General features: G+C 48.0%; 1 protein-coding gene across 1 annotated transcript in view; it reads right to left on the bottom strand.

Annotated features, from left to right (window-relative positions):
• The window catches only part of PLXNA4 (plexin A4), a 507,966-nt gene that overhangs the window by 40,441 nt on the left and 455,114 nt on the right, over nt 1–12,411 (bottom strand). The window contains exons 22-25 of the mRNA XM_036400402.2: nt 11,603–11,871; nt 8,044–8,110; nt 5,511–5,657; nt 59–218 (exon numbers count right to left, since the gene is read on the bottom strand). Of these exons, the coding sequence (XP_036256295.1) occupies nt 59–218; nt 5,511–5,657; nt 8,044–8,110; nt 11,603–11,871 (643 nt within the window). The remainder of the gene's footprint in view (nt 1–58; nt 219–5,510; nt 5,658–8,043; nt 8,111–11,602; nt 11,872–12,411) is intronic.

Here is a 12,411-nt window from a genome sequence, read left to right as displayed (position 1 = left end):
GGAGTTTGTCCATCTCCCAGCTCCCCTGTCCCCCCCCCGGCCAGCAGCAATCTCCTACCCAGGTCCATGTCAGCAGCTTTGGGTCGGTGGGAGCAGGGCACGTTCTTGAAGATGGCATCCAGGATCTTCTCCTTGACCTGGGTGATGGTGTCGCAGTTGAGGATCTTCACCGGGATCTCGGGGCTGTTCACGTTGTCGGGGTTCACGCAGCTCAGCACCTGAGGGAGAGGCACCACACCTTGCACAGGGCACTGAAACCCTCTGGCTGCCCCCCCTCGTGGTGTCTGCATCCTACAGGAGGGGTCTAGGGTGCAAAAAACTGTTGTATTTATGGGGTGCCCTGCGGCAGGAAGGAAATTAGGAATCTGACTCCATGTTCTCAGAAGGCTAATTTATTATTTTATGATACTAGAATATATTAAAGAATACTAAACTATACCAAAGAATACTAAAAGGATACAGATAGAAGGCTAAAAAGATACTAAAGAAAAACCTGTGACTCTTTCCAGAGCCTTGACACAGCTTGACCCTGATTGGTCATTAAGTCAGAACAATTCCCATGAAACCAATGAAACAATCACCTGTTGGATAAACAATCTCCAACCACATTCCAAAGCAGCAAAACACAGGAGAAGCAAATCAGATAATATTGTTTTCCTTTTCTCTGAGGCTTCCCAGAAGAAAATCCTGGGCAAAGGGGTTTTTCCAGAAAATATGACTGCCATAAAAATGGGTACCAAGGGTATTCCCTCCCTCACATAGGCACAGAGGTATGGTTTCACCTCGAGGGTCTTCATTCTATTTAATCATGGAGTCACAGAAGGGTTTGGGTCCGAAGGGGTCTCAATGATCACCTCATTCCACTCCCTGCATTGGGCAGGGACACCTTCCACTGTTCTAGGCTGCTCCAAGCCCCATCCAGCCTGGCCTTGGGCACTGCCAGGGATCCAGGAGCAGCCACAGCTTCTCTGGGCACCTCTGACCCTAACCCTCACCACCCTCACAGGGAAGAATTTCTTTCTTAACAGCAGGAAATCCATGAACACCAGCTGAGTGCTTTCAGTAAAAAATGTTCATTGAGATGTCAAGGTGACATAATTCAGGAGTGGCCTCCTTGCACTGCCACCTGGTCTTGATAATCCCAGTGAAAAGCTTTATGTTTGTCCATCTGCACAGCCATGGAGCTGAGCAGACTCTCCTCAGAAGAATGTTATTAATCTGAAATGCAGGGCTCCTTAAGAAATGAAACACAAACCAGCATCAGCAACCTTTGCTTTCACATACAGAAGAAGAAAATCAACCCAAGTGGAGAGGCCTCTCTTTTCTCAGAAGGAAAATTTGATTTTCTCCGCTCTGTCCAAGAATAAATGCAAAGCATGTGGTGAGGGGGGATACCTTAAATACAGAGTATTTAACAGCAATCTCCCTGCTAAGCCTTGCCTGTGTCTCTCTTGACCATTCTGCTCATTTCTGGTGGCACAAGTGTGAAGTCTGTAAAGTTTTATAAACTTAGCACACCTTTGCACTTGAAAGGGGTGTTCAGTGATACTCCAGGCTGTACATGGTCATTAAAATGTTCCTGTGGCACTTTTACAAGTGCAGATATGTTGGTTTTGGTGCCTCAGACAAATTTTACCTTGACTTAAATTCCCTTCTGTAGCATGCAAGAGGTGCTGGACTGTCCATCACTTTCCATCCTCACCTCCAAAAATACAGTGGGAACTCAAAAATGGGGTGAAATCCTATCAGCCTAATTACACACTGCCTCACCAGGCTCCCTTTGGTGATGTTGTGCTCAGCCAAGAGGGACTTGTGAAGATACTGCTTACAAAGAGCTCTGTGATCTTGCTGGATGAAAGGGGAGATGTAAATAGGAGATATTGATTAGATCATAATGCTATTATTTGTATGTTACTTCCAGAAGTATTGAAAAAGAATCATCAATTCAGATCATAATAACAGCAGAGATTTACAGTTCTGGGGCATCTTTCATCTCAAAGGATCACAGAATTGTACACAAAACTGTTGAAATGAATCCAGTGTTGAAGGCCATTAGTTGGTCTGCAGCTCTCCTGGGTTATGCCCATTCCCAGCCCACAGGAACCTCTTCCTCTGCAAACTTCTTGGGTGCATCCAGAAAATCCCAGCTGATTGCTGAGAGCCTGCACTGGTGTTTAGTTTAGGATCTTAATGATCTTAAAGATGTTTTCCAGCTAAAATTATTCTATCACCGGGAAATGGAGCAGTGATGGCAGCCTGGGACAGCTCCTTGGGGTCACACCTGGCTCTGGGGACCAAGTTACTCTCCAGGTTTCTCTCTCAGTGGTCTGAGCTCAGCTAAAATGAGCTGGTGCCAGTAAGGGGAAGCTCTGTGGTGTTATAATCTCTGATAAAAACAGCTGGATTTTGGGTCAGTTCCCCACAGAAGGCACTTGCTTTTCTTTAAAATGATCTGAGCTGCCCTGCCAGGCCAGCAGCTGGGGCAGAAGACCCCAACATCTCCTGCAGGTGCTGAGCAGTATCCCCACACCAGCAGCCAGCTGGAAGGTGACAATGGGTACTTGATCTGGGTTATCCCGGAATTTCAGAGGGATGCATCAACTTTAGAAGGTGCCAGGAAAACTCTGCCTGAGTGAGCCACACTCAATCCCACCCTGGCTGCAGTAATCCTTGCTTCCCTCTTTTCCAGCTCAGCTGGAAGAAGGAGCAGGGCAGGCAATTCTTCCAAGGGCTGTTCGTGTGCTCCAAGCACAGATGGGGCAGTTGGTGACCCCTGAAAACCCCAAAACACCTCTGTGTTCCTTACAATGACTGTCAAGGGTGTCCCTCCAACATTTTAGGGAATTCAAACCCCAGTAAAGGAAGCCAACCCCACTCCCAGAGCACAGTGGCTTTGGCACATATTCCCCATCTTTCCAGTGGAGTTTTCCAGCTGTTCTCATGTGGAGCATGAAACCTTTCTCCATACTCAAGCCAAAGCCAAATCCCACTGCTCCAGCAGTGCTGCTCAGAGCCTTCAACACAATCTCTGATGTCAGCTGGTGGGGAAGAGACCCCGTGATGGCTTGTGTTCCTACAGGACTGGTCACTCTGAGGGAGGTTTTGTGATATGGATCTCCCAAATGCAGGGCTGCTGCTGCTCCATCACCCACCAGCTTCATTTGGGCTTCAGGGTCACTCAAGGATGGGACTATTTGGGCACTGAGAGGACACCAGCACTGTTCTGTCACTCTGTGTCCCATCAGGGTGTGGGGTCAGCGTGGATGGGAATGGGAGTGGGAGTACATGGAGAAGTTATCTCCGAGCCCTGCTCTCCTACTGACTCTGTGTGGCCTTGGGACATCTCATTTCTCTGGGTTTGTGTTTATTGACCTTTTACTCCATCCTTGGGCATTTTTTTTATCTGCCAGCTCTTCCAGCCATGATCTGTCTCTGAGTGTCTGTATACATGCAAAGCTTGGCTCAGCTAAGCCCTGATTTCCACTACACATTAGTGGCATTTAAATAATAAAGGCACAGCTTGTGATTACTCCCATGGTGACCCTGGTTCTGAGTTTGTGTGTTTTTTCCTGAGACCAGTATATCTCTGCAGTTCCAGTCTCAGGGACAGAAATCCTTCTCTCACCTCTGTATTAGGCTGGAATGTTCCATGGGGTTTTCATACAGTGAGACTTGGTGGAGAAAAAGGAGAAAGACCCCAAAAAAGCCAAGCACAGGAAAGCATTCTGAGAATTATAGAATTGTAGAATGGTTTGGGTTGGAAGGGCCTGAAAGATGATCTAATTCTATACTCCTGCCATGGGCAGGGACAACTTCCACCATCCCAGGCTGCTCCAAGCCCTGTCCAGCCTGGCCTGGGACACTTCCAGGGATCCAGGGGCAGCCACAGCTTCCCTGGGCACCCTGTGCCAGGGCCTCAACACCCTCACAGGGTAGAATTTTTTTTTCCTAATTTCCAATCTAAACCTATTTTCTTTCAGTTTGAAGTCATTCCCTCTTGTCTTGTCACTCCAGGCCTCTGTAAATATTCTCTCTCCATTTTTCTGTTGGAATTCCCATATTGCAACCACTGAATCAGTTCTGGCTTTATTTCATTACTGTATATTTTTAATAAAAGATGTCAGGCAGCTCAAGGAAGGTAGAAGAAGGACAAAATAAAACAGAAATAAAGAGAAACAGAAATGAAGAACAATCCTATTCATATTCTGCTCCTTCCTAATCTCCTTCACCAGAGCTGATCTCTGTAAATCTGCTGAGATTCCTATCGGGGTATATTTGTCTGCTCTTGAGATGTAAGAGGGAGAGCTGATTATCATCAAACAGCACAAAGCCAGCAGAGGAGAGCTTTGTTCAGCCTGATGTATAATTACTACCCTTTGCTGGCTGCTTCAGATCAAGCCTAAAAGGATCGGGGGGATTTCCTTCGGTGAAAGTGATCGTTCTGTGGCTGCATTTTTTTCTCTTTTCTGCTCATTTTCTCCATGTGTGATCAGTCTTCTGAAATTTTAGACAGCCACACATAACAGCAGAGAAGCAGCACTCTTGCCAATTCAGTAAGAAAGTCACGTTTTTAATATGCAGAATACAACTGTGGCCTTATTTAAGAATTAAGTCCACCCCCTCATCAGACTTGGATTCAATCAAAGCTCAGCTCTAGACTGGAGTTGAAGAACATGGAAGGGCATTTCCAGCATCAGCCTGCCTGGGCTAAAGTCTAAGACAGGTCTAAGACAGGTTAAGGTCTAAGACTTGGAACTAAATGATCTTTTAGGGTCCTCTCCCAAACCACCTCATGATTCTGTGATTGGACACAGCCCTCAGAGGTATCTGGAGCTAAGTGAGATGAATTTCCCTCATTTGAAAGTGCAAATAAAATAATCTGATAAGTTTAGAGCATCTTCTGACTGTCCTCAAACTTGGGATTTGCTGAGAATAAAGATGGGAAATAGAAAAATTACAAGGATCATTGAAGGCTTAGAAAGTGTTCTTCATCCAGCAGAGACTTAGAGTGGATTTAATGCATCCAGGGAAGAATGAAGGCCCACAAACACCCTAAGAAGAGATATCTAATGCTCTTTAATTGATGCTCTTTAATCAAGTGGGAAGAGGGTGTAATCTCAGAGCAGAAGCTAAAGCTGCACATATGCAATGTGTATCTTACCCTATGCACACAATTCCATTTTGGGAGAAATGGCTCAGTGGCAGGGATTGGTTTTCTTTCCCTTGAAATCTTTAAATCAAGTTCCTTTTTCTTTGACTTGAGCTTTCTCAGGAGGGAGGGCTGCACCAGCTCTAGAGCTGACCTTCACTGTGCACCTCTGACTATTCCTTGATGCTGAAATCCTCATCATTTTTAAATTTTCGTGCCCACCCTTAGGCAGAATTACCCTACTAAAACACAAGAATAAATCACCCCATAGGTTCAACCACTGGTTTCTGCTGTCTAAATGCCCTTTAGGCATTAGAAGGTTGTGGATCAGCCCAGGGGAAGGTGTGCCCAGAGCACTCACCAGGGTCTTGTAGTCGATCTGCTGCCGGATGAGCTTGTCCTCGCTCAGCGAGTACCGCGCCTCCCCCGTGATGGAGTCGATGGGGCCCTTCTCCATCTGCTGCTTGATGGCACAGAAAAGGGAGAAGAGAGGCTCTCCAGCACACTCCTGCAGGGATGAGAGGTAACCACCAGGTGAAACTACAGGCTGGAATTGAGAGTCCAGCCTGGGCATCCCAGTGAGTGCCTTGGTTCGCCAACCCAAATGGCTCATGGTGGATATCAATGGGAACCAGTCCATTCCAACAGCACAGGATCAGAGGTGACCCCCAGCTTCCACAGAGTGCAACCAGCCCTTGGGCACATGGTGGGACCCTTAGGGATGGTCCTGTGTAGCCCCAGGAATTGAACTTGATGGTACAAAGCTCTTGGGCACACGAGGGAAGTTTTGTGATGTGGATTTCCCAAATGCAATGTTGCTGCTCCATCACCCACCAGCTTCATTTGGGCTTCAGGGTCACTCAAGGATGGGACTATTTGGGCACTGAGAGGACACCAGCACTGTTCTGTCATTAAGAAGTCTGTGTCCTGTCAGGATGTGGGGTCAATGTGGAAGGGAATGGGAGTGGGAGCACATGGAGAAGTTATCTCCGAGCCTTGGGACCCTTGGGGATGGTCCTGTGTAGAACCAGGAGCTGGATTTGATGGTACAAAGCTCTTGGGCACATGGTGGGACCCTTGGGGATGGTCCTGTGTAGCACTAGGAGCTGAACTTGATGGTGCAAAGCTCTTGGGCATATGATGGGACCTTTGGGGATGGTCCTGTGCATCACCAGGAGTTGGACTTGATGATCCCTGTGGGTCCCTTCCAGCTCAGCTTATTCTGTGACTCTTTGAGTGTCATGGTGTCAGTGTTCCCTGGCAATGCTGGGCCTGTTCAGGTGATTGCCACCAGGCCAGGGCTTTGCACTGGTGGAGCAGGTAGTGGGATGGGTCCCAAGTGGCCTGGAAGCAGGTTTTAAAGGGAGATGGATGGCTGGTGCCACGTCCTGGGTGTCTGGGCAGAGTCCACAGACTCCCCGAGCACTCTCATGCTGCAGGCAAACAGGAATTTGCAGGCAAACAGCAATTCTCAGGCCCAGATGTGCCTCTGGACCCGTGTGGAGGTGACAGAAGTGTGGGGCCCAGCACAGGACAGCAAAAAGCACCCCCAGGCAGGCACAGCCCAGCTCATCTGTCCCTAATTTCTCCTCCTCATCATTTCCACTCACTCTTCCCACACTTTTCCTCCCTTGCTGCACCCCGAGGAGCTTTCTGCTCCTGCCTCCCTCCCCTTCATCCCTCCCTCCTTCCTGCCCTCCTCACCCTCTCCTCTCGTGTCCCAGCTCAACCAGCCAGGTCATTTTCCTCTGGTGTAAATCCCAGCGAAAACAAGTTAATAATCGAGGCAAAGTGGCCCCTTTTTCAGTCCCTACACCTGTCTCCCACTTAATTAGCTTATCTGCCAGCAGCATATTGCTTCTGTGTGCCTGTCTCCTGCCCTTATCAGGCCTCTGTTCAGGCTAAGGCAAGAAGACAAGTAGCTGAGTGGGGTGAAAAAAGCCTATTATAAAAGCAGCTCTTTAGAGAGTCACCTCCTTATATCCTTTCCTTTCAGCTGAAAGCAGGGATCTGATACTGGAGTCACTGAAATTACCTTCCAGGGACCTTCAAAACTTTCCCATGTGCTCGTCCTTGAACTGGTTGTGTCTGGGGAAGGCTCAGGGGGGTTGGGGTTTATTTGTACAGCCTCAAATTGCCTGGCAGAGGTGGTTATTCTGTCCAAATGAGGATGTGAGGTGGCAGGATATTTAGCAGCTGCAGTGGGAGTGGGGATAGCAGTGCAGAGCTCAGCTCCTTCCAGAAAGGCTGGCTCTGAGCTTGGCAATTGTGATTCTTGAGGCTCAGTGTGGGTCCTGCAGGGGAAATTGTATCCCCCCGCAGTCAGAGGCAGGGCTCAAAGACTGAAAGAGTTTTTTCAACCACACAAAGCCCAAGGAGACCTTCCAGGAGGAATGAGAGAGCTCAGGGGGTGCCTCAAATCCTTGCACTCAAGTTCTTTCTCACAGCTTTGCTGATGGGTGCCCCTCCACTCCTTGTGGGGCTGTGTCTCAGTGCTGCCTCTGAGCTGGGGTGGAAGGAGATCTCCATCCCCTGTGCACTGGAAATATGGGTCACCACATGATGGAGACCTCAGTCTGCTGTTAAAAGGACAGCATTTTCCACACAGGTCTCAGGCAGGCTCTGAAATCCTTCCCATTTCCACACTGACCCTTAAATCCCACCTCTGTACAAGGGAGGGACCAACAAGTTGCCTCTCTAACAGTGTGTCCCTCTTTGCTCTCCCTGGGTCAGAAAATAGCCCATCTCCTATTAGGCAGTGACCTCCTTCCAGAGGCAAAATGAAAAAAAAAAAGCCTTTAACTTGTTATCTGGGAAGTTTTCACCCCAACTGATCCTCACCAAGAAGAAATGGTTTACAGCAGCTGTTTTTCCAGGCATGCTCCTCCTCTTACCTTGAGGAACTTGTAGAGGAGGAAGGTGAACCAGTTGGTGAGCATTTTCTCAGCCACAGACTCTGTCCTAAAGTGGAGAAAAAAAAGAATTGGGAATGAGTTTGTCACACTGGTCCTATCAAAATATTGCCTTTGTCCATCTTCCTGCCCAGTGGGAAGTCTGGCATGGCACCATCAGGATTTAGCACGTCCTAGGATCCCTGTTTTAGTTTTGGATTTAGGAAACCTGCAGGAAAACCCTTGCTGCCCTGTTGATTCTCCTGTGACTACAAGTCCCTGTGTGTGTCTGTTTTCCAGTGTCTCCAACAACGAGGAGGAGTTGATGACATTTGAGGGAATTTTCTCCAAAGAGCTCAGGGCGGATAAATCCATCAAATCTGAGGAGCTCGGAGCGAGGCCATATGTCACGGAGGCTGGATAAATACTCAGGAGAGACAGATCTCAGTCTCTGGGGAGCAGTTATCTGGCACTGCCTATCTCCCTGGCATTTGGGAGTGATTACACTCCTCAATGTGTCACTGTGGCACATACACAAAGCTCATCCTTCTGCCCTTGGGCGCTCTGTCCTCAATCAAACAAAAATCCATCTCCAGGCTTCAGGGTGAGCTTCTCCTGCAGAAACTTGTGCTGGCTTCAGCACATGCATTGGAGAAAAAAACAAGAGAATCTGGGGAAACCAAGAAAAAAAGAAGAGTCCCTGCCTGGAAGAATTAAAGCGGGTCTCACCTAAGCCATGCAGACGTTCTTCCTTGTTGCTGCTGCTGCTCACTGCCCAGAAAATCTCTCTGGGGCCATAAATGTCATTCAGGATGAACACTGGACACAGTGTTCATCTCCTATCTTCTGTCAAACTCCTCCAAAACTTCAAAAGATTCCCTTTCACAGACTCATGGGGGAGGGAAGGGAAGCACCAAGCTGAATCCAGCTTCTCCAAAGAGCTGTCCGAGGGCCTCACACCAACATCTGACCCAAGGCACTGAGCTATTCGCACGTTCTGTTCTGGTGCTGCCCAGTGCAGGACTTCTCTGACTTCTCCTGGTGCTCCCAGGGTTTGGAACACTGGATGTGCCTTCTTTGTTCACTGGCTCTCCTTCCAAAGGCCACAATTAATGTCCAGCAGAGAGGATTAGACTTAGAAAAAGGCTGGAGGAAGGAGGAAGAGGGAAGATGGGATGCTCAGAGTGAGCAAGCAGAGAAGACAAAGAGATGGAGAAAGGGGAAGGAAAAGGAGGAAATGAAGGGGGGAGGCAGTGCCATCCAGCATCTCATAGAGAAGAAGCACAGGCAGGAAGCCTGGGGACAGCTGGAGGGTGTCACCAGCCAGGCTGTAGAGCTCAATCACATCAGGGAGTCAACTGACACCAAAGCAAAGCCTCTGCCCCTGGCATTGCTGCCGTGAATGCCAGGAAGTGCCTTCTGCTCCTTTTCTGCTGGTTCTGCACAGTGGGCTATGTACCAGATGAAAAATCCCCCCAGCCCAGCAGGCCCCAGAGATCTCCTCTGTGTCCAAGCTGTCCATTGTAATCATCTGGGGGCTCCTCAGAGTCAGCTCTGAGCTGTGGCAAAGGCCACTCATCTCCAGAAACCCTCCCTGATTTTAGGTAGGCTCCTTGAACCAGGAGGGTTGATCCAGTCTGTGAAAGGGAGAGGAATCTGATCCTAAAGGCAGAAGAGGGTGCACTTCCCTAGGCAAGGAAAGGACATTAATTACACAGCAGGAGATTCCAAACTTGAGGTTTCCCACAGAACTGTGGAGTCTAGACCTTAGGCCAGGCCAAGAAGCATCAATTCAAACTTGTTCCCTGGATGAAACCAGTTCTGTTGCCTCTCTCTGCTGCTGATTTCCACGAACTCCCAGCTCTGGGAGAGAAATGAGATCCCAAAATGCAGCTGAAGACTCTCCAGGTGTCTGTAGTTAACTCAGGAACAAGAAGCAAAGCCGGGAAATCCATATCCCAGGCAGGAGCTGGAAGCTGACATCCTCTCATATATCACATATATAGACCATATATGTGATATTCCTATAGCTCCTACACAACATGATTGGAGCTTTCAGATTTAAAGGAAATGTAAGCATAAATTAAAATTGTAAGCATGCAAAGAGCCCAAAATAAGGATTGAGCTCTTTCTCTCCTTGTGAAACTTTCTGTAGTATCCACATGAAAATCCAGAGGTGGATTCATTCTGTAACTTTTGATCATTGACTACCTTTTGGTTAGGGAGGAGACAGAGCAATATCTACATCTCCAAAGATGATTATGATGTTTATGTGGGCACTGTGGGAAATAGTCAAGGTAAGAAGACTTCCAGAAAGCTGTAAAAGGAGACCTTAGGAATAGAAAGAACAGAAAACTTAGAACTCGGTGCAGCTGCAAAGTCTGAAATAAGAAAAAGTTACAATAGTACAAGCAAGCAAGGACATGAAACAATAGCTTGAGTTTTAGGCTTGGCTAAGAAAGACCTTAAGACTGCAGAAAAATATGCTTAGCAAGATAATAGAAGCTTTTAAGCTTAATAATGGTTTAGGTAGAAGGTTTTAAGCTTAAGTGTGTATTGCTAGTAGAAAGCATACCAGCAAGCATTGTGTGAAGCAGGTGTACATGTGCTTTTAGTAATTGGCTAGAAAAATTGTCTGTAAGCTTTAGCAATATGCTATTGGCTAGAAAGTTTTTTAAATGCTCTGTAACAAAATGTCTTAGGTTGGAAATGAGATATTCTATCCCCATCTGTCAGAGCTGGAGCAGTTCTCTCTGTTCATGGGGCAGTTTTTTCTTTCTCTCTCCCACAGCCAATCCTCCCTGCAGGAGATCTCTGCTGTCCATGGCCACTGAGTGTCCCTGCAGGGCTGATCCAATCCATCATCCCATGGGGAGATGCTGCGCCCATGGGAGGAGCCAAGCATTCCTACCTGGATCCAATCTGAGGTGCTGGGACAGCACAGCAGCCTTTGCCCAGTGCATTGCCAGAGGAGCAGCTTCTGCTGCCCTGCATTGCCAGAGGGAGCCCAGGCCCATCTCCAGCAGCCCTGGAGCTGCAGAGGAAAACTCCCCCCTTGTGCAGGATCCCTGCTCCAGCAGAGCCACAGCTGGCACTGCAGAGGGCTGAGCCCCCATGGGATGGGGCTGTGCCCCCGCCCTGACACACAGGGGGTCAGGCATGTTCTGATTCTGGCAGTGTTTCTTTTTGTTGTTTGTACTATTGCATTTGTATTTTTAATTTTCCCTAGTAAAGAACTGTTATTCCTGTTCCCATATCTTTGCCTGAGAGCCTTTTAACTTCAAAATTACAATAATTTGGAGGGAGGGGGTTTGCATTTTCCATTTCAGGGGAGGCTCCTGCCTTCCTTAGCAGACAGTCTTTTCAAACTAAGACACAAAGCAATCTTAGGCCCCTGCTGGTTGTACATCAGCTATTGCCATCTTCCAATTGTCTCAAAAATGTAATGAGGCTACAATAAACCTCAAGGAACATCTCCCAGCACTCCCATCCTGCTCATGAAAAACCTCAACACAGGCACAGCCCTCCCAGCCCGGCTCCCTCCATGCCCAGCCATCCTTACCTCCGTAGCAGCAGCTTGGGGTGGTTCTTGCTCTCCAGGTTCTTGTCGATGAGGTCGGCCAGGAGCTGTTTGAGGACGTCGGTGGCGTACTCCAGCTTGCTCTGCAGCACCGTCATGATCAGCGAGGCCACGTTGCCGCGGTCGCGCATGGAGAAGCTGCGCTGCGACTCCAGCGTGCGGATGAAGGACAGCAGGAACACCTTGTTGTTGATGAGCTGGGCAAAGAGCTTCAGGCCCTTCTCCACCCGTTCCTGACGGTAGCCAGGGACCTGTGCAAGAAGAAAGGGAGTTTCTCAGGTTTTGTGTTGCTGGAATGGCTCCCGAGGTATTAAAAGTCTTTTTTGCCAGCCCCGCGACCGAAGAAGAAGTCGAGATTCCTCAGCTCTGGTTTTCAAGTTTGTTTATTTTTTCTTTTCTTCTTTATTTTTCTTTTCTATGACATTCTTTCTCTGACCTGCTGAGATCTGTCCAGCAGGTTGGGTTGTGGCACAGTCCCTGCCCTTGGGGTGGTGTTGGCTTTTTATACCAAGAACTACCTGTACTTTATTTACAATAATTTTCCAATACCTATCACCTGTGTTAGACAGTCTGGCTCTACTCTAAACCAATCCAGAAGTGCCAACGTCACAGCAGAAGATGGAGGACAAGAAGAAGAAGAAGAGAAGAGGACAGAACACGCCCAGATTCCTCCATCTTGCCTCTGAACCCCCATTCTAAATCCCCAAAATTCTACATTTTCACCCTGTGACAAATTCACTATCATTCTACTCAAACTCTTGTGGCTTGTAACTCCTCACACAAAGTTGGGA

The sequence above is a fragment of the Molothrus ater genome, chromosome 5 (assembly GCF_012460135.2).
Source record: "Molothrus ater isolate BHLD 08-10-18 breed brown headed cowbird chromosome 5, BPBGC_Mater_1.1, whole genome shotgun sequence".
NCBI lineage: Eukaryota > Metazoa > Chordata > Aves > Passeriformes > Icteridae > Molothrus > Molothrus ater.
Note: the sequence above shows the minus strand (reverse complement) of the source record. Positions and strands in the feature narration are given on the sequence as shown.